Consider the following 27651-nt stretch of genomic DNA (forward strand, 5'->3'; position numbering starts at 1 on the left):
ATGCATGGAGCTGTGTTTGTTCAGGTGGAAGTGTGGCTGAACCGTGTTTTGGACACCATGCGTGCCACTGTGCGTCATGAGATGACTGAGGCGGTCTCGGCCTATGAAGAGAAGCCCAGGGAACAGTGGCTGTTCGACTACCCAGCCCAGGTATTTAACTCCATTTTCACTTATGAATTCTAAAAAGTGCAACTGATAAAGTTTTGTGATGATTCAGCACTGGCCAGATTGGGACAGTGAAAGTTCAGCCAACTGTCCCAAGTGTCTTTCACTCTCACCCTGGGCCATCATCCTTATTGTTGAGCCCTGACAGGTGAGTTTAATCGAGAATGCACGCGTTGGCAATAATGCACATATAGACATTGTGTGAAGATGTCGAGAGTGTCATAAAGGTGCCTCTTAAAAAAAAAAAAAAAAAAAAAAAATATATATATATATATATATATATATATATATATATATATATATATATATATATATATATATGGGGTTGGGGGTCAGGGAAAAACAGCAGTCCACTAGAGAGCGCGCACGGACTTTGAAAGGTTTGCGTGCTGAACTGTGCACAAGAAGGAGCGGGACATGGAAAATGAAGTAAGGCCTGGCTATAGTCTACCCGCGGCCTAAGACAACTTTTATTTTCTTTCACACACAGCACAGAGAAACATCTTTCTAATAAAACGACCAAACTGCCTGTCAAGTGATAGACGAAACTGACAATGATTTTATATTTTTTAAACAAATGAAAGGCAATGTGGATAAACATTCACAGCCACGAGAACACCACACAAAGATATTGAAGAAAATGAATAAAAACATTTTGGATCAATAAACTTATATAATATATATATATATATATATATATATATATATATATATATATATATATATATATATATATATATATATATATATATATATAAATAACTGCAGAAAGGCCACACTGCAGAAATACATTTCATATGTCGGCAAATAAAATTACATCGGCTAGCTTTAACTAATCTACTGCGCAACATTGATTATTATAATAAATTATATATTTTTTTATCAAACATTAATTTACAGAATTGAATTAGAACAGAATATACCGTTCTAATATAAATGAAAATAGCCCAATTAAAAAAATGAAATATGATCAAGTCAAACTGCAAAATGCCTGAAGTGCAGGGAACATATATTCAAAACACAAGCAAGAAATAGTTAAATTAAATAACCCAGAGTGATCAATAAATAAATTAAAATTAAAGAAATTATTAAAACAACGAAAGTATAGCTAGAATTGTCAACTTGTCTTTTTAACTGCAGAGACAATAAATGCTAAACTGGAGTGGCAGTCTTTTTAGCTAAACATTCACAACATCCAAAAATCATATTACATCCGGCTGAAATAGTTTGAAATCACTTGTAGCTACCCTACCTGATTAAGAGAGAAAAATCCAGTCTTTCACGCGATTTGCCTGTGTCCGTTTGAGTCTTTTCAAATAGCGCGCTATAGTCAGCTCGTTGGCCAGCAGAAGCGCGCCGCAGTGTTTGTCGTTGTTGAGTTCTAGGACATGATCGAGCTGTTGGCACAACTTGCATCATACGTTTTTTTTTTTTGATCATCTTTTACCATTTCAAAGTGCATCCAATTGTACACTTTATCCCAGACATTGTTGAAGATTTAATCCCTGCTGCAAAGATGCTCATCTGCCGGTCACGGATCATGGAAGTGAAACTTAAATCGGTCACAGGTTGCATTTATTCACGCACATTAAAAATATTTATTAAAAGCTTATTTCTTTTCACATTTTTATTTATATTATTAACATAATAGGCTGTATGTTAACCTATTGGGAAAGAACCGGTATGTCTATGTAAAATCAGATATTGAGCGCCCCCATATCTCGTCTCATAACACCTCTGCGACGATTCGACTGTGAGATTGGTAGTCGAATCAGGCTCCTCCTATCGAAGATTCGAATCGTCGACTATTCAGGGTCACCCCTAAAATATATATATATAAAATATGTTGCATCAATACATCATATTGTTATACATATTTTTTTCCCCTTTTACCCTTGAACAAATGTGTGTGCAAGTATTATTACTTTTTTTACTTGAACGCAAATATGTCATTGACCCTCATACTGTACCAAATACTAATACATCCTGACATCAGTGTTAAATTTTTTACATGTTGTGCTGAGATATATATATATATATATATAATTTGTAATAAAACAATCTAAGTTGATCGTAGCTCCATTGGTTTTTAATGGAGGTACGATCAACTTAAGCTTACGATGCTTTTGGGAAACGCTGCTCTGGACTAGTGGTCATTGGTACTGTGTGTATATCCATAGGTCGCTCTTACCTGCACTCAGATCTGGTGGACGACCGATGTAGGTATTGCTTTCTCCGGACTGGAGGATGGAAATGAGAATGCAATGAAGGAATACTATAAAAAGCAAGTGAATCAGTTAAACACTCTCATCACCATGCTGATTGGCCAGCTCACTCCTGGAGACCGGCAGAAAGTCATGACCATCTGTACCATTGACGTCCATGCGAGAGACGTGGTGGACAAAATCAATAAGCAAAAGGTACAGCAAATTTGTCTCCATATCATTTTTCCTATTGTTAAACACTACATTGAGTGTTATTTTTTTCAGATATCTGCAGATGAGTTGAACCCACACATGCATTAGGCGTCTCATAAGAGAATATTATATTCTGTCTCTATTAACATTTGCCTCCATAATGAAAGTCTCGATGTGCTCTCATGTGATTGCTCATATTTTGGTCTCACTTGAAGGCCTGTGGTTCAGTAGAATAGAAGTCAAATTGTCTTGAGGCCTTTTCACATGACTGGCATTAGGACTTTAACGTCAATAAAATAATATTTAGTTCTGCCTCTATTCACTCCATTTGTGAATATTCACTCCAATTCTGCCTCTATTCACACCTGCATAATGAAAGTCTCAATATACTCTCATGTGATTGCTCATATTTTGGTCTCACTTGAAGGCCAATGGTTCAGTAGAATATAAGCCCTGATGAAAGCTGTATAGAGTGGCTTAGAAGCGCACTAATGTTTTATCCAGCCCAGCTCAAAATATTTTCTTCCTGCTAATCCTTCATAATCATCTTTCTCAGGTGGAGAACTCTCAGGCCTTTCTTTGGCTGTCCCAACTCCGGCATCGCTGGGGCGAGAGAGAGAAGCACTGCTTCGCAAACATTTGCGATGCCCAGTTCCTCTATTCATATGAGTATCTGGGCAACACTCCACGATTAGTAATCACACCACTCACAGACAGGTAAGACAGCCTGACAAACACATCTTTAGGTTTAAAATGACTAATTTTGAACATCCTCATTTAGATAGAGGAGCCCATTAAACCGTAAATGTCCCAGCAGTTGGCCTTATGCTAAAAGAAGACAGCAGGTTGCTTAGGAGAATCTGTCTTGAGCGCTTGAACCTTTTGAAAGCATAGAAAGCAGAGACCCTCCTGTTTGATGGTCAAATAAATGCCAGTGCAGCTTCCTGAGCATATGGTGTGTCTGAGTCACACTTCTGTCTTTCATTCACACTGAAGTGAGAACATGCAAAGAAATGACACCGGCACATCAATATTTGAACCTATGCAAGCTAAAAAGAAAACTCATCAGACTTGCATGTTATACATTAAGGATCATAAGAAATGTACACTACTGTTCAAAAGTTTGGGGTTGAAAAGATATTTATTTTTAAGAAATTAATACTTTTATTCAGCAAGGATGTATTAATTTCATCAATAGTGATAGGAAAGGCATTTGCTTATTAATGCAAATTATCTTCACTGAAGGACTTCTTATAGGTAAAGGTTTGCCAAATAGCCTTAAACACTTAAAATATGTTTGTTCCTTATCAGTAAATACACAACATTTAGCAGTGCTCCGTCTCCCAAAATCGAGTGCAGGCTGAAGGCTCTTGAGTCTGTAGTCACAGCTACAGCACACTGTAAAAACAGGAGTTTAGCCTTGGGCAAACATTTGAATTTGAGGAAGTCTATATTTATACACCAAATATTGTATGTGACTGAGCATTTGTGTTCATGTTTTTTGCTAAAGCATGTTTTTCTCCTCTCAAATGCAGATGTTACATCACACTGACCCAGTCGCTGCATCTGGTCATGAGCGGAGCCCCGGCTGGTCCTGCCGGCACAGGCAAAACCGAAACCACTAAGGACCTGGGCCGAGCCCTGGGCATCATGGTCTACGTATTCAACTGCTCGGAGCAGATGGACTACAAGGTGATGAGAACTGAGCATATCACAGGCTGTTGAAATGGACTGGCCATGGTGTGGTATAAAAAACCTTTTTGCATCTACATACATTTATGCCTTTGGCATATGCTTTTATCCACAGCGACTATCCCATTTCTAGAAAAATTGGGACATTTTGTAAAATGCAATAAAATCCACAATCTGTGATTTGTTAATTCTCTTGAACATTTTTTTTAAACTCATAAAAGTACTAAGAAATGATTTCCAATGTTTTCACTGAACAACATAATTGTATTTTGTAAATTTAAACAATTTCAGATTTTGATGGCTGCAACGCACTCCAAAAAAGTTGGGACAGAGGCAAAATAAAAGTGAAAAGATTATAGAATATCCAAGTTAAACTGTCCACAATTAGCAGGTGAATTGGTAATAGTTTAGGGTATCGTGTTTGGGTGTAAAAGACCTTCTCAGTCTTTGCAAGCAAAGATGGGTCATAAAAGCTGATTTATACTTCTGCGTCGAGTGTACGCCGTAACTACGCCGTAGGCTGTGCGTAGCATACGACGTAGCCTGACGTGCACCTCTTCAAAAATGTAACAATGCGTCAATTCTACGTGGACCGTAAGCGCTCTGATTGGTCTGCTAGAACCCCTCCCGCAGGTCAAAAAACTGTTGCAGAGCACTCGGAGAAGAGCGAGCACTTTTCAACTTAACTATGAATGAAAAACACTCTGTTTCAGAGGACACATACAGTCAAACTGCAACAAAAGTCATTACCTATTTGCCGCTTCTCTGCCGTTTCTGTTTGTAAGCTTCTCTGACAACGTACATGACGAGCTGCTTCTTCTTTGGCTTTTGTTTTGATACTCAACATGACCGCGGACACTGCCTCCTAGTTGTCTGCATGCACGTCGACGCGGACAACAACGCAGAAGTATAAATGAAAACAGACGCATAGCCTACGGCGCAGAGGCTCCGGCGCAGAGGCTCCGGCGTAGGTCCGACGCTGAAGTATAAATCAGCCTTAACTCACCAATTTGTGCCAAATTTCATTGTCAAACAATTCAAAAATCACTTTTCTCAATGCAAGATTGCAAAGAATTTATGTCTTTCACCATGTACCATATGTAATTGTGAAAAAATTGTGAAAAAATTCAGGGAATCCAGAGAAATCTCAGTCTGTGTACGGCCAGGCAGTATACTTCTGTTTAATGTGTGTGACCTTCGAACCCTCAGATGGCATTGCATGAGAAACCGTCATGCTATTGTGTTAGATATAGCCACATGTGCTCGGGAGTACTTTGGAAAACCGTCGTCACTTAACACAGTCTGCCGCTGCATCAAGAAATGCAACTTGAGTCTCTGTTACACAAGGAGAAAGCTATACATCAGTTTAATGCAGAGATGCTGCCAAGTTCCCTGGCCCCGAGCTCATCTAAGATGGTCTAAAAAAGACAGTGAAAATGTGTGCTGTGGTCAGATGAGTCCACGTTTCATCATGTTTTTGGGAAAAAACTGTCATCGAGTTCTCAGTCCCAAAGATGAAAGGGACCGTCCAGACTTTCATCAGTGACAGTTGCAAAAGTAAACATCTGTCATGGTATTGGGGTGCAGCAGTGCAAACGGCATAGGTGACTTTCATATTGGTGAAGGAACCATTGACGTGGAGGCATATGTTGGGATTGCACAAAGACATAAACTTTCATCAAGATGACATCTTTCCAGGGAAGCAAGACAATGCCAGGTCTGCACGTGATACATCAGAGTGGTTTCGTAGACACTCTACACTGTAGAGTGGATGTCCATGACTGACCTGCCTGCAGTCCAGGTCTTACTCTAATTGAAAATGTATGGCCCATCATGAAAAGGAGAATCAGACAATGATGACCATAGACTGTTGAACAGCTGTCTTGTATCAGGCGAGATTGGGCAAAAATTTCACTTGCAAACTTCAACAATTAGTATCCTCAGTTCCCGGACAATTTAAAAAGTCAAATTAAAAGGAAAGTTGATGTGACACAGTGTTAAACATACCTCTGACACAACTTTTTTGGAGTGTGTTGCTGTCATCAAAATCAAAATTTGTTTATATTTACAAAATACATTCAAGTTGGTCAGTGAAAACATTGGAAATATTTTCTTGGAAATCAAAAACATTACCTCGGGTTACCTACAATTCATTTTACAAAACTTGTCTTGTATTGTTTGTCAGTGCCGAGGCAGCTCTTTATTGCTCATGAGAAACTGTATACTTCAGGTAAAGACAGTTATGGCATATACATAAGAGAATTAAAATATGGGGAGAATGAAAATACCAGTTGTTTTCATCTCATCGAAACAGCAAACTCCGAACTCTCTGTGTTGAATCTCTGTCTCCGTCTCATTGCTCAACACCTCGCCTGATTCTGTCATCCATCTTATGAGCGATTTCCTAATATACTTCTCACATCATGGGGTCCAGCAGATTAGTAAAGCTCTGATGGCCGGGCTTAAAGGGTTAGTTTGTCCAAAAATTAAAATTCTGTCATTAATTACTCACCCTCATATCGTTCCACACCCGTAAACCTTTGTTTTTCTATCCTTTGTTTATCTTGTTTATCAAATTATTAAATTAAGATATTTTTGATAAAATCCAATGGCTTAGTTAGGCCTCCATTGACAGCAAGATAATTAACACTTTCAAATGCCCAGAAAGGTATACTAAAGACCTATTTAAAAGTTTATGTGACTACAGTGGTTCAACCTTAATGTTATAAAGCGAAGAGAATACCTTTTGTGTGCCAAAAATACAAAATAACGACTTTATTCAACAATATCTAGTGATGGGCAATTTCAAAACACTGCTTCATGAAGCTTCGAAACTTTACGAATCTTTTGTTTTGAATCAGTGGTTCAGAGCGTGTATCAAACTGTCAAAGTCATGCGAACCATTGAAATTTCAAAATGTTTCGAAACACTTATGATGTAATAAAGCCTTGTTTACTGAAATCACGAAACACACACAAAACAGATTAGAAACAAAAGATTCATAAAGCTTTGAAGCTTCATGAAGCAGTGTTTTAAAATCACTCATCACTAGATGTGTCACAGACACGCCAGGCTCCACCTCACCACAGGACCCACGCACCCAATCACCAGCATACTAATCACCACACTCACACACACTCACTGTCGGCTAAAATAGTGTTCATTATTTCACAACTGCAAGGGAAGGCTCTGCAATGGGCAGATTCGCTATGGACCCAAAAAGGCCCAGTCGTCCAATCCTATTCGGCGTTCGTCTCCCACTTCCGGGAAGTATTTGGGAAACCTCTGACGGATTCCTCGACTGGTGAGAAACTTTATAATCTAAAGCAAAGAAATCTCTCTGTTAACGAATATGCCTTGCAGTTTCGAATGCTAGCCGCCACCAGCGGATGGAACGAGCAAGCCCTCATCACCACGTTCCGTCAGGGGCTGGAACCCTCCGTGCGGCTGCATCTCGCTGCATACGAGGACTCCATGGGATTAGAACGCTTCATCCAATTCGCCATCCGCGTGGGGTCCCGTATGCAGTCGTGTATTCAGGAACACCAGGGCCAGTCATCCACCACCAACCTCCTCCGTCGGTCCGAACCCGTCAGCTCCCCAGAACCAGCCACGGAACCCATGCAAATTGATCATTCTCGTCTCACCCCTAACGAAAGACAAAGAAGGCTGGCCCTGAATCTCTGTCTCTATTGCGGGACTATGGGGCATAATCTCTCCACATGCCCAATACGTCCTCCTCGACACGTGGTGAGTGCAATATTTCCCTCCATTCAGAAAATGAAACCACTCACTACAACTGTAACCCTTACTGCTGCAAACATCTCTGTTCCAGTGGTGGCGCTCCTTGATTCAGGGTCAGCCGGAAACTTCATCTCAGGCACCCTCTGTAGACAACTCAACCTCAAGATCTCTCCTTCACCGACGAGCTATCAAATCCACTCCATCACGGGCAAACCCCTAAGCCGCAAACACATCCGTCATTGCGTGGGTCCACTTCAACTCAGCATCGGAATCCTGCACACTGAACACATCCATTTGCTGGTTCTGGAGGAATCCACCGCTGACGTGGTTCTAGGGCGCCCGTGGCTGGAACAACATAACCCCAACATCTCCTGGCGCACGGGCGAAGTCCTGAAGTGGGGCGATCACTGCTTCCCAGACTGCTTCCCAGCGCTTCCTGTTCCGAAATCTCCACTCCCCAAGTCTCTTCTCGTGAACGCCACATCCATCGAGAGCCCTGTTGAGAAGCGCTCCGTGGATGTTCCCCCGGACTACGCCCCCTTCAGTGACGTGTTCTGCCCGCAACGCGCCTCCAAGCTTCCTCCACACCGGCCATGGGACTGTGCCATCGATCTGCTGCCGGGTGAACCAGTGCCCAGGGGACGCATATACCCCCTGTCCATACCGGAGGAGAAGGCCATGGAGGAATACATCAAAGAGGCACTCGAACAAGGTTACATCCGCCCGTCTACTTCCCCTGCTGCTTCAAGCTTCTTCTTCGTGGCAAAGAAGGACGGAGGCTTGAGGCACTGCATCGATTACCGTGCCCTCAACAAGATCACCATAAAATTCCGCTATCCACTTCCCCTCGTCCCAGCGGCCCTGGAACATCTCCGCGGTGCCACTGTGTTCACCAAGTTAGACCTCCGCAGCGCGTACAACCTCATCCGGATACGTGAGGGGGACGAGTGGAAGACCGCCTTTGTCACGCCCACAGGACACTACGAATACCTCGTGATGCCGTATGGCCTGGTCAACGCCCCCTCCGTATTCCAGGATTTCATCCACGAGGTGCTCCAGGAGTTTCTCCATAAGTCCGTTCTGGTTTATATGGATGACATCCTCATCTACTCCCGGAGCTTGGCCGAACATCGCCACCACGTTGCGGAGGTCCTCCAGCGCTTACGGCAGTTCCATCTCTTCCTCAAGGCTGAAAATTGCTCGTTTCATCAACCCTCCGTCCAGTTCCTGGGGTACGTGATTGATCACAGTGGCATCCGGATGGACGAGGGGAAGGTCTCCGCTATACAGTCCTGGCCCACTCCTACTACTATCAAAGAACTCCAAAGATTCCTAGGCTTCTCCAACTTCTACCGCCGGTTTATCAAGAATTACAGCACTATCGTCAGTCCACTCACCAACCTACTCCGTCACCAGCCCAAGTCTCTGTCCTGGTCTCCACTAGCCACCAATGCCTTTGAGACCCTGAAGAAAGCCTTCACCACCGCTCCCCTCCTCGTCCACCCTAACCCGAACGCATCTACCACCGGAGTGGGAGCGGTCCTTTCACAGCAGCAGGGGACACCAAGTAGACTCCATCCATGCGCCTTCTTCTCCCGCAAGCTCAACCCGGCGGAGGTCAACTACGACATCGGTGACCACGAACTCCTGGCCGTCAAGCTTGCCCTTGAGGAGTGGAGGCATTGGTTGGAGGGAGCTACTCACCCGTTTCAAGTTCTCACTGATCACAAAAACCTCGAATATCTGAAGGCCGCTAAGAGACTCAACCCTCGCCAAGCTCGCTGGGCTATGTTCTTCTCTAGATTCAACTTCTCCATCTCCTACCGTCCTGTTTCTAAGAATACTAAAGCTGACGCCCTATCTCGCCTCTATGCTCCTGAGGAAAAGCCCGAAGAGCCTGATACTATTCTGCTGGAGTCCATCTTCGTGAGCCCCATCCAGTGGTCCGAGGAAACCATTCCCTCCGCCAATGCCTCCACACGCATTCCGCCGGGTTGCCCCCAAGGCTTGCAATACATCACACGGGCACGTCGCACTCCACTCCTGCACAGCATCCACTCTTCACTTTGCACTGGTCACCTGGTGTCAAGGAGACCCTCTCGTTGCTCAAACAACGCTTCTGGTGGCCTAACATGGCCAACGACGTCAGGAGGTACGTGCAGGGCTGCAGGGAGTGCGCCATGTCCAAGAGCCCACGCCATCTTCCCACCGGCAAGCTCTTTCCTCTGCCCGTTCCTGAGAGACCCTGGTCACACCTGGGAGTGGACTTCGTCACCGATCTCCCCGAGTCTGACGGTCACACATGCATCCTGGTGGTTGTGGACCGCTTCTCAAAATCCTGCCGATTGATACCCCTGGAGGGTCTACCTACCGCCATGGCCACCACAGAACTAATGTTTAATCATGTTTTTCGCTATTATGGATTACCTGAAGACATCGTCTCCGACAGAGGACCCCAGTTTGTCTCCCACGTCTGGAAAGCCTTCTTCTCCCTCCTGGGTGTGACCGTCAGCCTATCGTCTGGATACCATCCTCAGTCGAACGGGCAGACGGAACGGAAGATCCAGGAGATCGGCCGCTTCCTGCGTACCTTCTGTCACGGCCACCAGAACTCCTGGAACCAGTACCTGGGTTGGGCCGAGTACGCACAGAACTCTCTCCGCCAAGCCTCAACTGGACTAACACCCTTCCAGTGCGTACTCGGCTACCAACCCCCGATGTTCCCCTGGGACGGGGAACCCTCCAACGTTCCGGCAGTCGACTACTGGTTCCGGGAGAGCGAGAGGGTGTGGGACTCAGCTCACCACCAGCTGCAGAGGGCCCTGCGCAGACGCAAGATGGCAGCCGACCTTCGGCGCTCCGAGGCTCCTGTCTACCAGCCGGGGCAGAAGGTCTGGCTGTCCACCCGGGACATCAGGATGCGTCTGCCCTGCAAGAAGCTGAGTCCCCGCTTCATTGGCCCATTCACCATCCTTCGGCAGATCAACCCCGTCACCTATCGTCTCCAACTCCCAGCACAGTATAGCAGAATTCACCCCACATTTCACGTGTCTCTACTCAAACCTTACCACCCTTCTGTTGTTCCCTCCACAGAGCCTGACGTGGCAGCCGCCGAGCCCCCCCTTCCACTTCTCCTAGAGGACGGCACAGCCTACGTGGTCCACGAGATCCTGGATTCCCGGCGCCGTGGTGGTAAACTCGAGTACCTCGTGGACTGGGAGGACTATGGTCCCGAAGAACGCTCATGGGTTCCCAGGAATGATATCCTTGATCCTCTTCTGTTACAGAACTTCCATACCAACCATCCAGACAGACCTGCCCCGCGACCCAGGGGAAGACCACCACGACGTCGGGGTCCGCGGCCCTCAGGAGCGGGCCGTGGGAGGGGGGGGTACTGTCACAGACACGCCAGGCTCCACCTCACCACAGTACCCACGCACCCAATCACCAGCATACTAATCACCGCCACCTGCATCTCATTCACTCTGTAATCACCAGCACTACAAAGCCACCACACTCACACACACTCACTGTCCGGTCTCGTTTGCACTACTTCATGTATATGCTTACCTTAAGGACTCCCCATCGACTTACTTACCTACTCCAGCGATCTCCTTCATCTCCTTCGTCTCCTGGTCCCTTCTTGTGCTTACCCTTCTGTGTGTGTGAGTGTCTCCAACGTCTCCCTCCATCTCATCTCAGCTCCTGGATCCACAAACCAAACAAGGACAGTATCACTTTATATTCATCTCTCAAGAACCATTTTCACTCTGTGTTCCACACATTGTTCAATAAAGCACACCTGGATTGCTTTTATCTCTGCCTCCGTGTCTATATCATAACAAGATGTTGTTGAATAAAGTCGTTAATTTGTTTGTTTTTTGGTGCACAAAAAGTATTCTCGTCGCTTCATAACATTAAGGTGACCATGGTTCACTATTGCAGAGGAGATGGCCTTCCTTAAACCCGCAATCAATCCCATCTGTGTCTGAGACAGTGTTGGGATTAATCCATTACAAGACATTACGTAATGAGATTACTTTTTTTGATGTAACAAGTAATGCATTACAAGTAACGTGCATTATGTAATCACATTACTTTTTGATGTACAAATAAAGTAATTAATTACAAGGCTCTGATTACGTAATCAGATTACTTTTTTGATGTAACGAGTAAAGTAACACATTACAAGTAACGTGCATTACGTAATCAGATTACATTTTTGATGTAATGAGTAATGCATTATTTTATACATGTACACATTATTGTTTTACTTTTTTTTTTACTTGTAAGGTTCATTAATTTACTTAAACATTTTGTTTTTTACTAATGAATTCTCTCTTCTCCATATCTTAGCAACTCAGACATGCACACTTATGCATGCAGAAATAGAAAAAAGTACAAAAGAAACAAAGCACATTATTTTCAAAAAAAAAAAAAAAAGAATTGTATGGTAGGTAATATAACCCGTAATGTTCAGATATCTTTTGTATGGCAAGCAGTAGCTCTAGGGCTCAGGAAATATTCAAAGTGCTATGAATATAAAAGTCTTCTATATGTGAAAAAGAAAATTAAGGTGCATAAATAGGCTATGTTGTTGAATGCATTACTGCATTAAACACTTGCAAAGAAATTTCTCAAAACTTCTCAGTGAAATGCACATGCAAGTCCTGGAAGTGATCAAGACTCAGCCAGGAGAGAAAAGTAATGCAAAAGTAACCTACATTATAATCAGTAAAAAGTAACTAAGGAATGCAATTTATTACTTTTTTAGGGAGTAATGCAGTATTGAACACATTACTTTTAAAAGTAACTTTGCTCCTGCACTGGTCAGAGACAACTGCAAGAATATGAATGTGTTTTTGCAAATGCTGTTTTGCATTTGATATTCTTGTTTATAAGGTGGAATTTCACCATGAGCTCATTTCTTTTTTTTTTTTTTTTTTTTAACTTTTATTTTAACAAACACAAAACAAAATAACAAATTGCCCGACACACATCGAGGATAAACACAAAAGTATACATAAAATAACAACAAGGCATTGTACTATGTGCAAAAATGTGCAACAGGACCAACAGAGAACAAGGAAAAAACAAGACAAATAAAAGCTCTGGAGACATTATATCATACCAAACTTCAGAATATCACAGATAGAGGCATTTATAGTCCAAATATGGTGTCCAAATGCGAATAAAATTATCAGTTGTAGAGTGAATAAAACATGTTAGAAGTTCCAGAGGAATAATTTCTCTAATAACTGAATGCCATCCCTTAATAGAGGGAGGTTTATCACTGATCCACGACATTAGTAAATTCTCCTGGCAGCAAAAGTTAACAGGCTAAAAAGACGTCTTTTATGCTTATTTGAAATAAGCTTACATGGAAAACCCAGGAGAAGAGACAAAGGGTCAGGATCCAAGGCCAAACCTAAGATGTTATTCAACTGAGCTACGATTCTGGACCAGTAGGTCTGGATCACATGACAATCCCATACACAGTGAATATAATCTCCTATGTCAGATTTACATTTGGGGCAGAATGGTGAGTGAGCTGGATTGTATTTGTGTCTTAAATGAGGCGTAATATGTATTCTGTGGAGGATCCTAAACTGAGTGGCTCTTGCTCTATTGCAGACTGAGAGCCTATTGGCTAGAGACCAAACCATCTCCCATTCATCCTCCAGGATATCCACCCCAAGCTCTCTTTCCCAGGTTAATCTGAGGTGCGAGGTGTTATCTGTACCATATGAGCACAAAGCTTTATAGAAAAAGGAAATGAACTTTTGTGTAGGAGGGTTTAAAAGTATCTTCTCAATTACTGAAAGTGAATATTTGGAAGTAAGTGTAGTATTTCTAAATATATAATCTCTTATTTGCAAAAATCTAAAAAACTGTTGCCTAGGTAAGTTATATTTTGAGGTTATAATATCGAAGGACAATAGTGATCCCTCCTCAAATAAGTCACCTATTCTACATATACCATAAGCAGGCCAGAGGTTGAAACCAGAGTCCATAGTGCTTGGCAAGAACTCTGGATTGTTTAGGATTGGCAAAAGAGGAGAGGTTGTGTCGATCCTATCTTCCAATCTTTGAATAGCACGCCATGCTTTGAGAGTATTACGTACTAAAGGACTATCACACATAGCTCTCCTCATCTTAGAATTACGGACAAATAATGTTTTGTAAAGGGCATTTGGACTGTGAAGATTCAAGATCAAGCCAGACTGTTTTAGGATCTTCATTAAGCCATTCAACAATAAATCGAAGCTGGCAAGCCAACTGGTACAGTTTGAAATTTGGGAGATCCAAACCGCCCTTTGCACTAGGGCGCTGAAGTTTTGATAATTTTAACCTGGGTTTTCTTTTGCTCCAGATAAATGAACTTAACCACCCATTCAACTCTTTTATGACCTTATTAGACAGTAAAATAGGAATCATCTGCATTGGATATAGTAAACGAGGTAGGACATTCATCTTTATCAAGGCAACCCGTCCCAGCCAAGACAGAGGGAGAGTCATCCACCTGGTCAAGTCATCTCTAATCTTTTCAAGCACTGGTGTAAAATTGGCTTTGTACAAATTCCTAAAAATAGGGGTTATATTAATACCTAAATAAATAAAACCATCCTCGGAATTTTTAAAAGGAATGAGCTCATTTCTAGAAAACAAAAGATGCCCTGAATAACTTTGCATGCTTCAGTTTGTTGTGATTGATGCTTTCCAGTGATGCGCTTATAAGCCTCTGGTTTCTCTCTCTCTCTTTTAGTCATGTGGCAACATCTATAAAGGCCTGGCGCAAACTGGAGCCTGGGGCTGCTTCGACGAGTTCAACAGGATCTCGGTGGAGGTGCTGTCTGTGGTGGCGGTGCAGGTGAGCGAGTTATGACACAGTTGTGAATAACTAACAGCTCTTGAGCTGCTGGCCAGATTTATGTGTCTATCAGCTTAGAAAACTTGAAATGGAACCAGGGAAAGTTTTCAGCTGTAAAGAAAGATATAATGCATTGTGAAAACACCATGCGAGGAAATTCTGCCATTATGATTTGCTCAGCTGCTTAAGTGTCACACCATCTCATAATGCCCTGTCAGCTGATGTTTGCCATTGAGATTTTATGCCTTGCAATTCATAGTTTACACAGGGAAGCTGAAGACAGTGTGTACTGTAGCTGAATGAATCATCTTCATTATGCTGGCAGACGTCATTTGCTTACAATGGGTATTATGTTAATGATGATGATTATGGCCATGATGTGTAGCTACTCATCGTTTATCTCGAGACACATTTTGTTGTGATACAGTACGACAGGTTTTAATGGCCAATTCATGGAACACTTTTCCTTTGAAAGTTAGAAAGACTCATCTGAAATCTCTGGACACTGAAAGGTGATTCTCCCTTGTGATAAATTATTTACTTTTCCTTTTCCTTTTGTAGTGTTTTCAAGTCAAGTCAAGTCACCTTTATTTATATAGCACTTTTTACAATGCAGATTGTGTCAAAGCAGCTTTACAGTGATAACTGGTATATCATTTTGCCTGCACAGCAGCTCTTAAAGAAAATGGTGTCAATGCAGACAGATTAAAGCACTGTTGAAATATTAAATGTCAAGCGTCCCTAACTAAGCAAGCCAAAGGCGACAGCAGCAAGGAACCCAAACTCTAACAGGTGACATCAGGTGGCAAACGGGTGTTAAAATGGAGAAAAAAACCTTGGGGGAAACCAGGCTTAGTCGGGGAGCCAGTTCTCCTCTGGCGAACAGTGCTTTTTTACGATTCAGGTAGCTATCATAAGTCCGATGGGATCGCAACATTCAAAGTATTTATTCCAGTTCCATCCAGTTGAGGATCGTATTCATCATGCCGGTATGGACGGTTTGTTGAGGAACTGTGGCACTGGCTGTCGTGTTGATGAAACATTCACAGTGGATGATCTAGTTGACTCAATCTCTGCTGATACTTCAGGGCTGCATTGTGGTCGTGTCAAGGCGCAGGTCGTCGATCTCACCTGGATACGGCCCGGATCCGGTTGACTACAGTAAACCTCGGGATAAACAGAGACTAATATTAGCGTTGATGCAATTCTTCTTCTGATGAACGAGTACATCTGGTGTTATAGGAAGTGTTCCCGGTTCCGGCTGACCTAATTTATGCAGCCTAACAATCCTTTAATGGATTTGAAAATATAAATTGATAATGTGTTATGTGTATGCCAGGTTAAAGAGATGCGTTTTTAGTCTAGATTTAAACTGATAGAGTGTATCTGCTTCCCGAACAATGCTAGGAAGATTGTTCCAGAATCCTGCAGTTGATTTTGATATTCTAGGTATTATCAGCTGGCCTGAATTCTGAGATCGCAATAGACGTGAAGGACTATAATGCATTAAGAGCTCGCTCAGGTACTGGGGAGCTAAACCATTTAGTGCTTTGTAAGTTATTAGCAAGAGTTTAAAATCTATATGATGTTTAACAGGAAGCCAATGCAGTATTGACAGAACTGGGCTAATATGGTCATACTTCCTAGTTCTAGTAAGAACTCTAGCTGCTGCATTTTGTATTACGTGAATAAGTTTTTGGTCCAAAAATTAGAATCTCTGTTTTTTCTGAATTTCAGAGAGCAGCTGTCATGAAGAACAATATACAGTGAATCAGAACATCAGAGTAATGATACGAGATGTTTGTCAGGCCCTTAGATGAGCATCTGATGGGAAGTGCCTGCTGTTTAGCGTTATCCATTTTAAGTAGGAGGATGGGCAGGGATGTAGTTCATTGAAATTTTATTCTCACAGAGAGTGATAGAATCAATTTTCCATTCCGTTAAACTAAAACAAACATAAGGAGCTTCAGATGTATCAATATTGAGACAAATTAAGCGAGCTCTAGTATTCACCTCACCACAGCTCACCATGGCAGGGGAAACAGATTTCCAGAGGAGTGTCTGCAAATATGAATACTTTGTTTTCATCATTTCATTTATTATGGACAACGAGTTGGGTTTTTAACCCAGGCTATTAATGGAATAGGAAACAAAAATTATCATTCTGTCTTCATTTACTCACTCTCACGATGCCCCAAACCTGTATTGATGCACTTCTGTGGAACACAAAATGAGGTGTTTAGCAGAATTTCTGAGCTGCTCTGCTCCATACAATGGAAGTCAATGGGGAAACAAACAACAAAAAAAAAAATGTCCCAAACGCTCCATTCCTCTACTGTTTCAGCTGCTCTTAATGCATGGCTATGCTTGGCTTCACTGCTCTTCCATAGAACAATATATAAAATTCATGAAGGCACTACATAATGTGGGATTTGGAGTTCATGTAAGGCCTTTGCAAAGTAGATAATGTTATATTTCAGTGTTTATTTATGTCTTCAGTGCAGAAGCATGTTTTGCTGACACTAAACTGATCCACACACCCTGCTTGACAGGTTGACCGTTCGGTGTGACACTGTAATCCAATTTTTTGTTGATTCATTTTGATCAAGGTCAGTGGAGAGATTGAAAGGAAAGGATTTGGCAATTTAAACAAGCCATGCCTCTTGTACAGTGTACTATATGAGTTATAGATCATAACTGTGATTTATCACTTTTCAGTGGCCGTATTTTATTTTCTTCATAGAAAATATAAGTTCTTATCTCTTGTGCTCTTTTGCACTCTGATTCTCACTTTCTCATTGGTTTTTAAGAGCAAGTAATACACATTTTGTGCCATTTATATTGTCAATGTATGATCCATCAGGTCAAAAGTATTCAAGATGCCATTCGAGACAAGAAGAAGAGGTTTAACTTCATGGGTGAGGATGTAAACCTGGTCCCTTCGGTGGGCATCTTCATCACTATGAACCCCGGCTATGCCGGCAGGACCGAGCTGCCAGAAAATCTTAAGGCTCTCTTCAGGTGCGTTTAGGATTTGCATTTCATTCTGCTGTTTTGAACACCAGCATCTGCATCCTGCTCATAAGGAGATTGGATGCCACCTACAGATTTTGATGGACAGAGCTTTTCTGATGTGATGCCTGAGGTGGATCAGCAGGTATCAGTCCTATTAAGAGACCAGAAAGAGCCAGTTATTAATAAGATAAGAACTGAAAGTACATATTTCACACATACTGTATGATATATTTTAGGCCTGTAATAAGCCATGTTGAAATATTTTTCTATAGTAGGCTACTGTGTAACATACTTAAAAAGAACATTAAAGGCCAAAGCATAGTGGAGTTATAGAGCGTAACCGCGATCTCTCACTTTTTAGTGGCATATTTTTTCCAGCTTGTTTTCTCCATAGTGATTTATAAAGTTCTTATTTATAAAGATTTTTTAAAATAATTTTAATGTTCCTTGAGGTTCACTTATGATGGTTTTTTTTTTGTTTTTGTTTTTTTGCACAAACATACATGTGGAAAAATATTTTTTTCCATTCTGTCTGAAATAATCAATTTTTAGGGTGACTGATCCACAAACCAAAAATGCCTCATACATCACATCAGAAAAGCTCTGTCCATCAGTAATTTAGTGTCAACATTAATGGTAATAAAAACAACAGCCTGCAGTCAAAGTGTCCAGTAGTTTGTATCCTGATCTGCGTGTATGATTTGTTTGTAGGCTCACAGTCACGATGTTGTTCTTTCTTTGTGTTTCTGTGGTTTCTCTGTCCTGTAGGCCATGTGCGATGGTGGTGCCAGACTTTGAGCTCATCTGTGAGATCATGTTGGTGGCTGAGGGTTTCATCGAGGCTCGACTTTTGGCCAGAAAATTCATCACTCTCTATCAGCTCTGCAAGGAGTTGCTCTCCAAACAGGTTCAGAAGTCTTTATGCTGATAGTCTTAAATGATTGCGCCAATGCCATTACAATTTTCTGTTTCAGATCAAGGCCTTTAGTGAGAGCAGTTTTTCTAGCATTTTGAGGAATGTTTACCTGTTTTTGGACTTTATTTGATTGCGATGTTATGAGACATCCAATTGTTTTCTAATAAAAATGCTGTCAATCCCACTATCATACTGCTTTTACTTTATGAACTGTTTTTAGGTACAAACTGTGAAATATCTGAACAAGCTGAACAATCAAAGTTTGGCCTGCATAGGTTGCAGTTGATTGGACTCTCTTTAGTTTTTGTTTTTCCTGTGTCTCACCGTCACAGGATCACTATGACTGGGGTCTGCGGGCCATTAAGTCAGTGCTAGTAGTGGCCGGTTCCCTGAAGAGAGGAGATCCGCATAGACCGGAGGACCAGGTGCTGATGAGAGCCCTGAGAGACTTCAATGTCCCAAAGATCGTGACCGATGACATGCCTGTTTTCATGGGCCTCATCGGGGACCTTTTCCCTGCTCTTGATGTGCCACGCAAAAGGGACATGGACTTTGAGAAATTTGTCAAGCAGTCCGTGTTGGATCTCAAACTGCAGGCTGAGGACAACTTTGTGCTCAAGGTAAGTTCAGGTGACACATACCAACTGACTATATGCACGGTTACTTCCTGGTTGTCGTTAAGCCAGCTTGGGCATTTCCAGTGAACTGTTAGCTGTTCATTCTGTACTTTCTGTACATCGACACAAAACCATCAGTGGTTGACTTTTTAAAGTTGTATTCATATTTGTAGTAAAAGAACAAAGTTTGTAGGGAAGGAAGACGACAAGGGTCGGCTTTGACTGCTGACTGAGAGTTTTTATTTTCTCCAAAATAAATAACAGTGCACAAGCACAACAGATCTCAACAATAACATAAAGTTCACTCCAGAAAGTTCCTCTCCAAGGACGAGTGTTCCCAGTCAGCAGTCCCTCTCTCTCCTCCACACCCCTGCTTCTCCTGGCGTTTTATCCTTTCTCCACGCCAGTCACTGTAATCAGAAACAGGTGTTCGTTATTTACGTTTAACCCGCTCATTCACCAAGCGTCTCCTGACACTCTCCCCCGCTGCAGCGTTCGCTGAACCACGCCCCCCTCGCCACAATATTTTAAAGGTGCCCAAGAATGCTTTTTCACAAGATGTAATATAAGTCTAAGGAGTCTCCTGAATGTGTCTGTGAAGTTTCAGCTCAAAATACCCCATAGATTTTTTTTAATTAATTTTTTTAACTGCCTATTTTGGGGCATCATTAACTATACACTGATTTTGGCAGCGCCGCCCCTTTAAATGGCGTGCTCCCTGCCACACGAGCTCTCGACTATATTGCAGTGCATTTACAAAGTTCACACAGCTAATATAACCCTCAAGTGGATCTTTACAAGATGTTCGTCATGCATGCTGTATGCATGCTTCGAATTATGTGAGTAAAGTATTTATTTTGATGTTTACGTTTGATTCTGTATGAGTTTGAGGCAATGCTCTGTGGCTAACGGCTAATTCTACACTGTTGGAGAGATTTATAAAGAATGAAGTTGTGTTTATGCATTATACAGACTGTACATGTTTAAAAATTAAAATAGCGATGACTCTCTTGTCTCCGTGAATACAGTAAGAAACGATGGTAACTTTAACCACATTTAACAGTACATTAGCAACATGCTAATGAAACATTTAGAAAGACAATTTACAAATATCACTAAAAATATCATGCTATCATGGATCATGTCAGTTATTGTTGCTCCATCTGCCATTTTTCGCTGTTGTTCTTGCTGGCTTACCTTGTCTGTGCACAGATCCAGACGTTAAAACTGCCTTTCCTTGTCTAATGCCTTGAACATGGGCTGGCATATATGCAAATATTGGGGTCATACACATTAATGATCCCGACTGTTACGTAACAGTCGGTGTTACGTTGAGATCTGCGTGTTTTCCGGAAGTCTTTTAAAAAAATGAGATTTATATAAGAAGGAGGAAGCAATGGGGTTTGAAACTCAATGTTTGTCTTTTCCATGTACTGAACTCTTGTTATTTAACTATGCCAATGTAAATTCAATTTTTGATTCTAGGGCACCTTTAATGCAGTTATCACATTTACCTAATTTGCCAGTAAACAAGTTTTATTGCTTGCAATAAAGACAAAGCTATTGGGACTGTTTAAGAAATGCCGTGTCTGAATTAGAAACGCACACACATTATTTTCTCCAGCACTTCAAATGTTATTTTTAATGTGATGACCACAAACATTATTTGTCCATCCTTCTGAGATTGTCCCCATTGTAAAACCAAACGTTTCAAAATGTAGGAAATCCAACATTTGATAGAAAACACTTATTTAAAAAAAAAAAGATGACAATAATTACCACTATAACCAGCAGGTTGTGGCAAAGTAGCATTTATTTGTGCATATATCAGCCATTTCCTCTAATAGTTTTTCACTTTTGTTTAGTTTTTGACTAAAAGGTAAACATTATAAAATATCTAGGTTTAAAAATACATTTTGTCAATGTGAAGTATGAAGTACTCACAAAATCTTATGAAAAACAATAACTTTTATTGTGAATGAATTACACAGAAAGCGAGCACCGTGCACCCTCATAGCATCTGTCAGTCAGTGCAGCGCAAGATCAGTGATTTCGGCACACTTGTGAAAACACACATTTTATTCAATTAATCTAACTAAAGTGCACAATAAATATTTAAAGGTGCCCTAGAATTAAAAATTTAATTTATCTTGGCATAGTTGAATAACAAGAGTCCACCACATGGAAATGACATACAGTGAGTCTCAAACACCATTGTTTCCTCCTTTTTATATAAATCTCATTTGTTTAAAAGACCTCCGAAGAACAGGTGAATCTCAACATAACACTGACTGTTACGTAACAGTCAGGGTGTACAACCCCAATATTTGCATATGCCAGCCCATGATCGAGGCATTACACAAGGGCAGCCAGTATTAACGTCCGAATGTGCACAGCAGTATCATCAGACTAGGTAAACAAGCAAGAACAATAGCTAAAAATGGCAGATGGAGCAATAATAACTGACATGATCAATGATAACATGATATTTTTAGTGATATTTGTCTTTCTAAATGTTTCGTTAGCATTTTGCTAATGTACTGTTAAATGTGGTCAAAGTTACCATCGTTTCTTACTGTATTCATGGAGACAAGAGCCGTCGTTATTTTCCTTATTATTAAACACTTGCAGTCTGTATAATTCATAAACACATCTTCATTCTTTATAAATTTCTCCAACAGTTTAGCATTAGCCGTTAGCCACGGAGCATAGCCTCAAACTCATTCAGAATCATGTGTAAACATCCAAATAAATACAATACTCGCATAATCCAATGTATGCATGCAGCATGCATGACGAACACTTTGTAAAGATCCATTTTGAGGGTTATATTAGCTGTGTGAACTTTGTTTATGCTGTTAAAGGCAAGCAAGAGCTCCGTGGGCGGGGGAGCACCAGATTCAAAGGGGCCGCAGCATGAATCGGCTCATATTTAATGATGCCCCAAAATAGGCAGTTAAAAAAAAAATAATTAAAAAAAATCTATGGGATATTTTGAGCTGAAACTTCACAGACACATTCAGGGGACACCTTAGACTTATATTACATCTTATAAAAAAAACATTCGATGGCACCTTTAAGTTTTGATGCTTTTTTTCACACAAAAGTTTGTTATTTATTTTGTATGCCGTCTTGCTTTTGAATAACTAAATTAATGCTATGCCTGACTATTTAAGTGACTATATTCTGATTATAAACTAGGTATTACACTACTGATGCTCAACACACCAGCAAGTGACTCACTGGATGTTTTCGAGCTGGCTTATATTATTGCAGCTGTTCTAAAGAATGCTCAGTGCATATAGTCAACTGAGAAATGTCTCAGCAGACTTCAGTCAGGTCTGTCAAGTTTGCTTTTCTATAATGGTAAACGCCTCACCAGGGTTATCATAATCTAAAGTTAAACATAAGATTATTGGCCAATCCATATAGGGTTTTCAATAGCCGATGATTAACAATATCTAAAGAGCATAATATATATAGATTCCATATTTGGATTCCATATTCACTGTTACTGTGATAGAAGTGATATCGTATTTATAATTAAATGTATTGATTTGTGACAGGAAAATGCATAAAATACCAATGCAGTGTGTGTCACCTGAACAAAATCAAGGAACCATAATTTTTTGTCATATTAACTTCGTATTTGGAACAGAGATTGGTTAAACATATAGCTTTTTAGACTCATTTTAGACATAATTTTGTAAAATATATATTTTGTATAAGATAATTGTTTAGTACAGTGCATTTGCATTACAGTAAACTTCTATAACGTTTTACACTTTCATTTTTTGAAGTTCACCTCTGCAAGACCTACTGTATAATAGTGAAAAGTGGGTCTGTATTCTAAAGCATTCATGAATTACAGCTGTTTAAAACGGTCAAATTTTCATGCTTAAAAAGGGGGAAAGAAAGCTAGAATAAAATATGTTTTTGTTTAAAAGCAGATGGTATCTATTCTTTATTCAGTTTATTGAATATTACTGACAAAACTACATGTTGTCATATAAACAACCAGTCAGAAAAAGGTCACTGATTTACAGTAAGTCTATACTTATAAGTCTTTTATAAACTTATTAGAGTCATGCAGTAGTGAATCATACTGCACATACTGAATCGTTTGTCTACTTGGTGCTACAGATTCAGTAGCTGTGTTGCGGAGCTGTTGAGAGTTTTAGGTTCTAAATGACATTTCTGCAGTTCTATTTGGTGATGCTAGTGGTGCAGAAATCACACACTTTAGACAAACCAATGTTTTAATTGTAGCGCTTTCACTGTAGGAAACAGAGATGTGTTCTGCATATGCATTATTAAAACAATAACAAAATCTGCACTGAGAACTGCACTAAGACTGCTCGCTCCCACTGGAATGCAGAGCGTCTTTGATGGAGGACCTGTCCTATAACTGTACTTGAGCTGAACACAGCTGAACACTTGAACTCTACTTGAACTCACTTGAACTTGAGTTTAGTTACTGCTGCTGTGCTATTGAACAGCACAGGGAAAAGATTTCTTGAACTTTTTGTTGTTTTTGTTTTGAAATGTTTGGTATGAAGTCACACTGGTGCTGGATAACTTTTTCTATATGTACATAGTGAAAGCTGTTTCAGCCACCCAAGCTAGATTGTCTCTCGTGTGTGCGGTTTATAGCTAAAAAGCATCAAGCAAAGCAATGCTGTGTGTGTCATATTTAGCTCTATTCTTCTTCTCAGGTGGTTCAGCTGGAGGAGCTGCTGGCTGTCCGTCACTCCGTGTTTGTGGTGGGAAACGCTGGCACCGGCAAGTCCCAGATCCTTAAATCCCTCCACAGGACATATCAGATCATGAAGCACAGGGTCGTCTGGGCCGATCTTAACCCTAAAGCAGTCACCAACGACGAGCTGTTCGGTATTATCAATCCAGCCACGCGCGAGTGGAAAGACGGTGAGGGCTGCTGTTTTTCCTAGTGCTTCCGTCACGGCCGAATGTGAGATTCAACATGTGCTTTTCCCTTGCAGGACTGTTTTCTAATATCATGCGTGAGCTGGCCAACATCAGTCACGCTGGGCCCAAGTGGATTGTCCTGGATGGCGATATCGATCCGATGTGGATTGAGTCACTGAACACAGTAATGGATGATAACAAGGTAAAGTTTTGAGACTGCCAAAAGCCGAGACTGCCAGAACTCCAGCTCAATATCGGCTTTCACACATAGCATTCAGATATCTTTATGAAAGAGACCACACTCAGCCACATACAGGCGGAACATATTAAAATGACCCTGACCTTTAGATGACCTTTATCTATGTGTGTGTTTGATGCTGTAGGTGCTGACTCTGGCCAGTAATGAGCGGATTCCTCTGAACCCAACCATGAGGCTGGTGTTTGAGATCAGCCACCTCCGCACGGCCACTCCAGCGACAGTCTCCAGAGCCGGTCAGTGCTGGAGAGAAGCAGAAGCTTTGTGTACTAAATATATGTCAATGTAAAATAACCTATATTCTAAGAGATAAATATAACATTTTTGATGGAGTTTGGGGACCTTTCAGACTGTTCTTAAATCATGCTAACCGAAGACTAATATAGAGGTGCTGCTGAATATTCATATAACAACACTGAGATTTTGTTTTGTTTCTGTTCTCAGCTCAGCTGATATAATAACAGTGTAACTTTTTCAATAAGCATTTTTTTTCATTTCATTGTTGTTTGATATAATATAGAGCTGCACAACTGAATCAAACATCCGTCATATGGAACATTAGGAATCAAATTCAATTTCATAGTGATTCACTATAATTTACAGTTGTATGTGAAAGTTTGGGAACCCCTTGCAGAATCTGTGAAAATGTGAATAATTTTAACAAAATAAGAGGGATCATACAAAATGCATGTTATTCTTTATTTAGTAATGTCCTGAGTAAGATATTTTACATAAAAGATGTTTACATAAATTCCACAAGACAAAAAATAGCTGAATTTATTAAAATGACCCTGTTCAAAAGTTTGGGAACCCTTGGTTCTTAATACTGTGTGTGGTTACCTAGATGATCTACGACTGTTTTTTGTTGTTGTTGTTGTTGATGTTTTGTGATGGTTGTTCATGAGTCTCTTGTTTATTCTGAGCAGTTAAACTGAGCTCTGTTCTTCAGAAAAATCCTCCAGGTCCTGCAGATTCTTCAGTTTCAAGGATTTTTTGCATATTTTGAACCCTTTCCAGCAGTGACTGTATGATTCTTAGATCCATCTTTTCACACTGAGGACGACTGAGGGACTCAAACACAACTATTAAAAAAGGTTCAAACATTCACTGATGCTCCAGAAGGAAACACGATGCATTAATAGACGGAGGTGAAAACATTTTGAATTTGAAGATCAAGGTAAATTGTACATAATTTGTCTTCCTGGAAAAATGTGGATATCTTCTGTCGCTTCCGGAGGGCAGTACTAAATGAAAAAAATTATATTTCAACAAAAAGAAAAATGTGAAAATCTTTATCCTGTTCAAAATTTTTCACCCCCCGGCTCTTAATGCATCATGTTTCTTTCTGGAGCATCAGTGAATGTTTGAACCTTTTTTAATAGATGTGTTTGAGTCCCTCAGTAAGAATATTTATTACAATAATAAAACAAACATAGTTTATATATTAAAATGTTATATTTATTTTATTATATTTAAATATTTTATTGATTTTTGTTGTTGTTGTTGGTTTTTTTTTTAATAATATATGTCGTTTTCGTGCCCATTATGGTTTTTTTTTTTTTTTTCGCATTCAGCTGTCAAATGCTATTTAGTGTGGTCACTAACTGAGATTTCAGTGTAATTATAGTGGAAATGCATAAATGTAGAGTTTAGTGATTCAAACTAATCAAACCACTTATAATTCAAAGTAGCTTCTCCAGCACTGCTTCACAGCGAGCCAATAAATACAACTCCATGATCACGTTTCATTTCTCCATACAGGCATTCTGTACATCAACCCTTCTGACTTGGGCTGGAATCCACCTGTGTCGAGCTGGATTGACCAGAGAGAAGTCCAGTCGGAGAAGGCCAATCTGACCATTCTGTTTGACAAGTACCTCCCATCATGCCTCGATACTCTCAGGTCAAGGTATGTCACTTTCCTGTCTTCTTCACTTCAGTTCATAGTGATTGCATCTGTCGTACTAGTTTTGAATTCAGTCTTTCCCTTTCAGCCTCCCTAGAGTTAAACTCAACTCGATAATATTAATTAGGCTCCATAACTGAGAATTCTACGAAGATATAGCAACAGCAGCATGAATTGATTAATATTCATGAGCTAAACTTCTTATGTGCTTTATGTACCCGTGTTATTTTAGTGTACTATTACAGTTTTTATTAATATTATTTCTTTATGAATTTTAATTTGAAAGTCTTAGTAATTTTGTTGTGGGTTTTTGTCATTTGTATTCATTCTTTTTTTTTATTTTATTATTTTTTTTTTTATATAAACATCTATATAGTCTATATAGTGTTTTTATTATTATTTTAGAACATCAAGTTAAACTAACTGAAAATTAGAAATGTTGCCTTGGCAACTAGCTGAAATAAAATAAGTAGTGAAAATGTTATTTAATGGTGTTTGTTTTAGTAACTGTAATAACTTTACCCATCATTTTCACAGTAGCCCACAGAGTAACAACAGAGATGGTGAAAACAGCACAGATCAAACATGCCATACTTTTCCCAGTCATTAGCACGTTCTTGAAAACATGCAACACAGCATGTGAAAACAGCCTATGTCAGTTTACTGTGCTGAAACAGTCAAGCAGAGATCTAAAATATATGAAACACTTTCCTCCTGGGCTTCTGGAAGGCAAAGTCCTCATTCTGGTGCACAAGTTTGTCAAACAAATCAGTCACTGAAGTCGTCAGTCTTTTTAATTTGTTCTTTTTTCCCTCTGGTGTTGGAGACAGAATTCCTTTCTAAAGCCAGAAGTGCAGATAGAGGCAAACTTGTGTTTTTGAGATGTGTTAAAATTGCTGATCACAGAGCTGCTTTCTGTCCTGCTCCCAGATTTAAGAAGATCATCCCTGTTCCTGAGCAGAGTTTGGTGCAAATGCTGTGCTACCTCCTGGAGTGTCTCCTCGTCCCAGAAAACACTCCTCCAGACAGCCATAAGGATCTCTACGAGCTCTACTTCGTCTTTGCCGCTGTCTGGGCCTTCGGAGGGACCATGTTCCAGGACCAGGTGGATCTCCATTTTCTTTAA

At 40.6% G+C, this 27651-nt stretch overlaps 1 protein-coding gene across 1 annotated transcript; it reads left to right on the forward strand.

Annotated features, from left to right (window-relative positions):
• Positions 1-27651, forward strand: LOC137018299 (dynein axonemal heavy chain 9-like). The gene is made up of 13 exons (XM_067382903.1): positions 1-150; positions 2346-2585; positions 3139-3299; positions 4118-4274; positions 14785-14897; positions 17761-17910; positions 18673-18811; positions 19153-19440; positions 24153-24363; positions 24438-24565; positions 24747-24855; positions 26381-26528; positions 27456-27651. The coding sequence occupies exons 1-13, from the start codon at positions 1-3 to the stop codon at positions 27649-27651; spliced, it is 2190 nt and encodes a 729-aa protein (XP_067239004.1).

This window comes from Chanodichthys erythropterus, chromosome 4, assembly GCF_024489055.1.
Source record: "Chanodichthys erythropterus isolate Z2021 chromosome 4, ASM2448905v1, whole genome shotgun sequence".
In the NCBI taxonomy this organism is placed as follows: Eukaryota; Metazoa; Chordata; class Actinopteri; order Cypriniformes; family Xenocyprididae; genus Chanodichthys; species Chanodichthys erythropterus.

What these genes read in the sequence shown, in the direction of transcription:
- LOC137018299 (XM_067382903.1), top strand. Translation starts at nt 1, where the DNA reads ATGCATGGAGCTGTGTTTGTTCAGGTGGAAGTGTGGCTGAACCGTGTT. An exon ending in TGTTCGACTACCCAGCCCAG is followed by an intron (nt 151 to 2,345) that starts GTATTTAACTCC and finishes GTATATCCATAG; the next exon opens with GTCGCTCTTACCTGCACTCA. An exon ending in ACAAAATCAATAAGCAAAAG is followed by an intron (nt 2,586 to 3,138) that starts GTACAGCAAATT and finishes CATCTTTCTCAG; the next exon opens with GTGGAGAACTCTCAGGCCTT.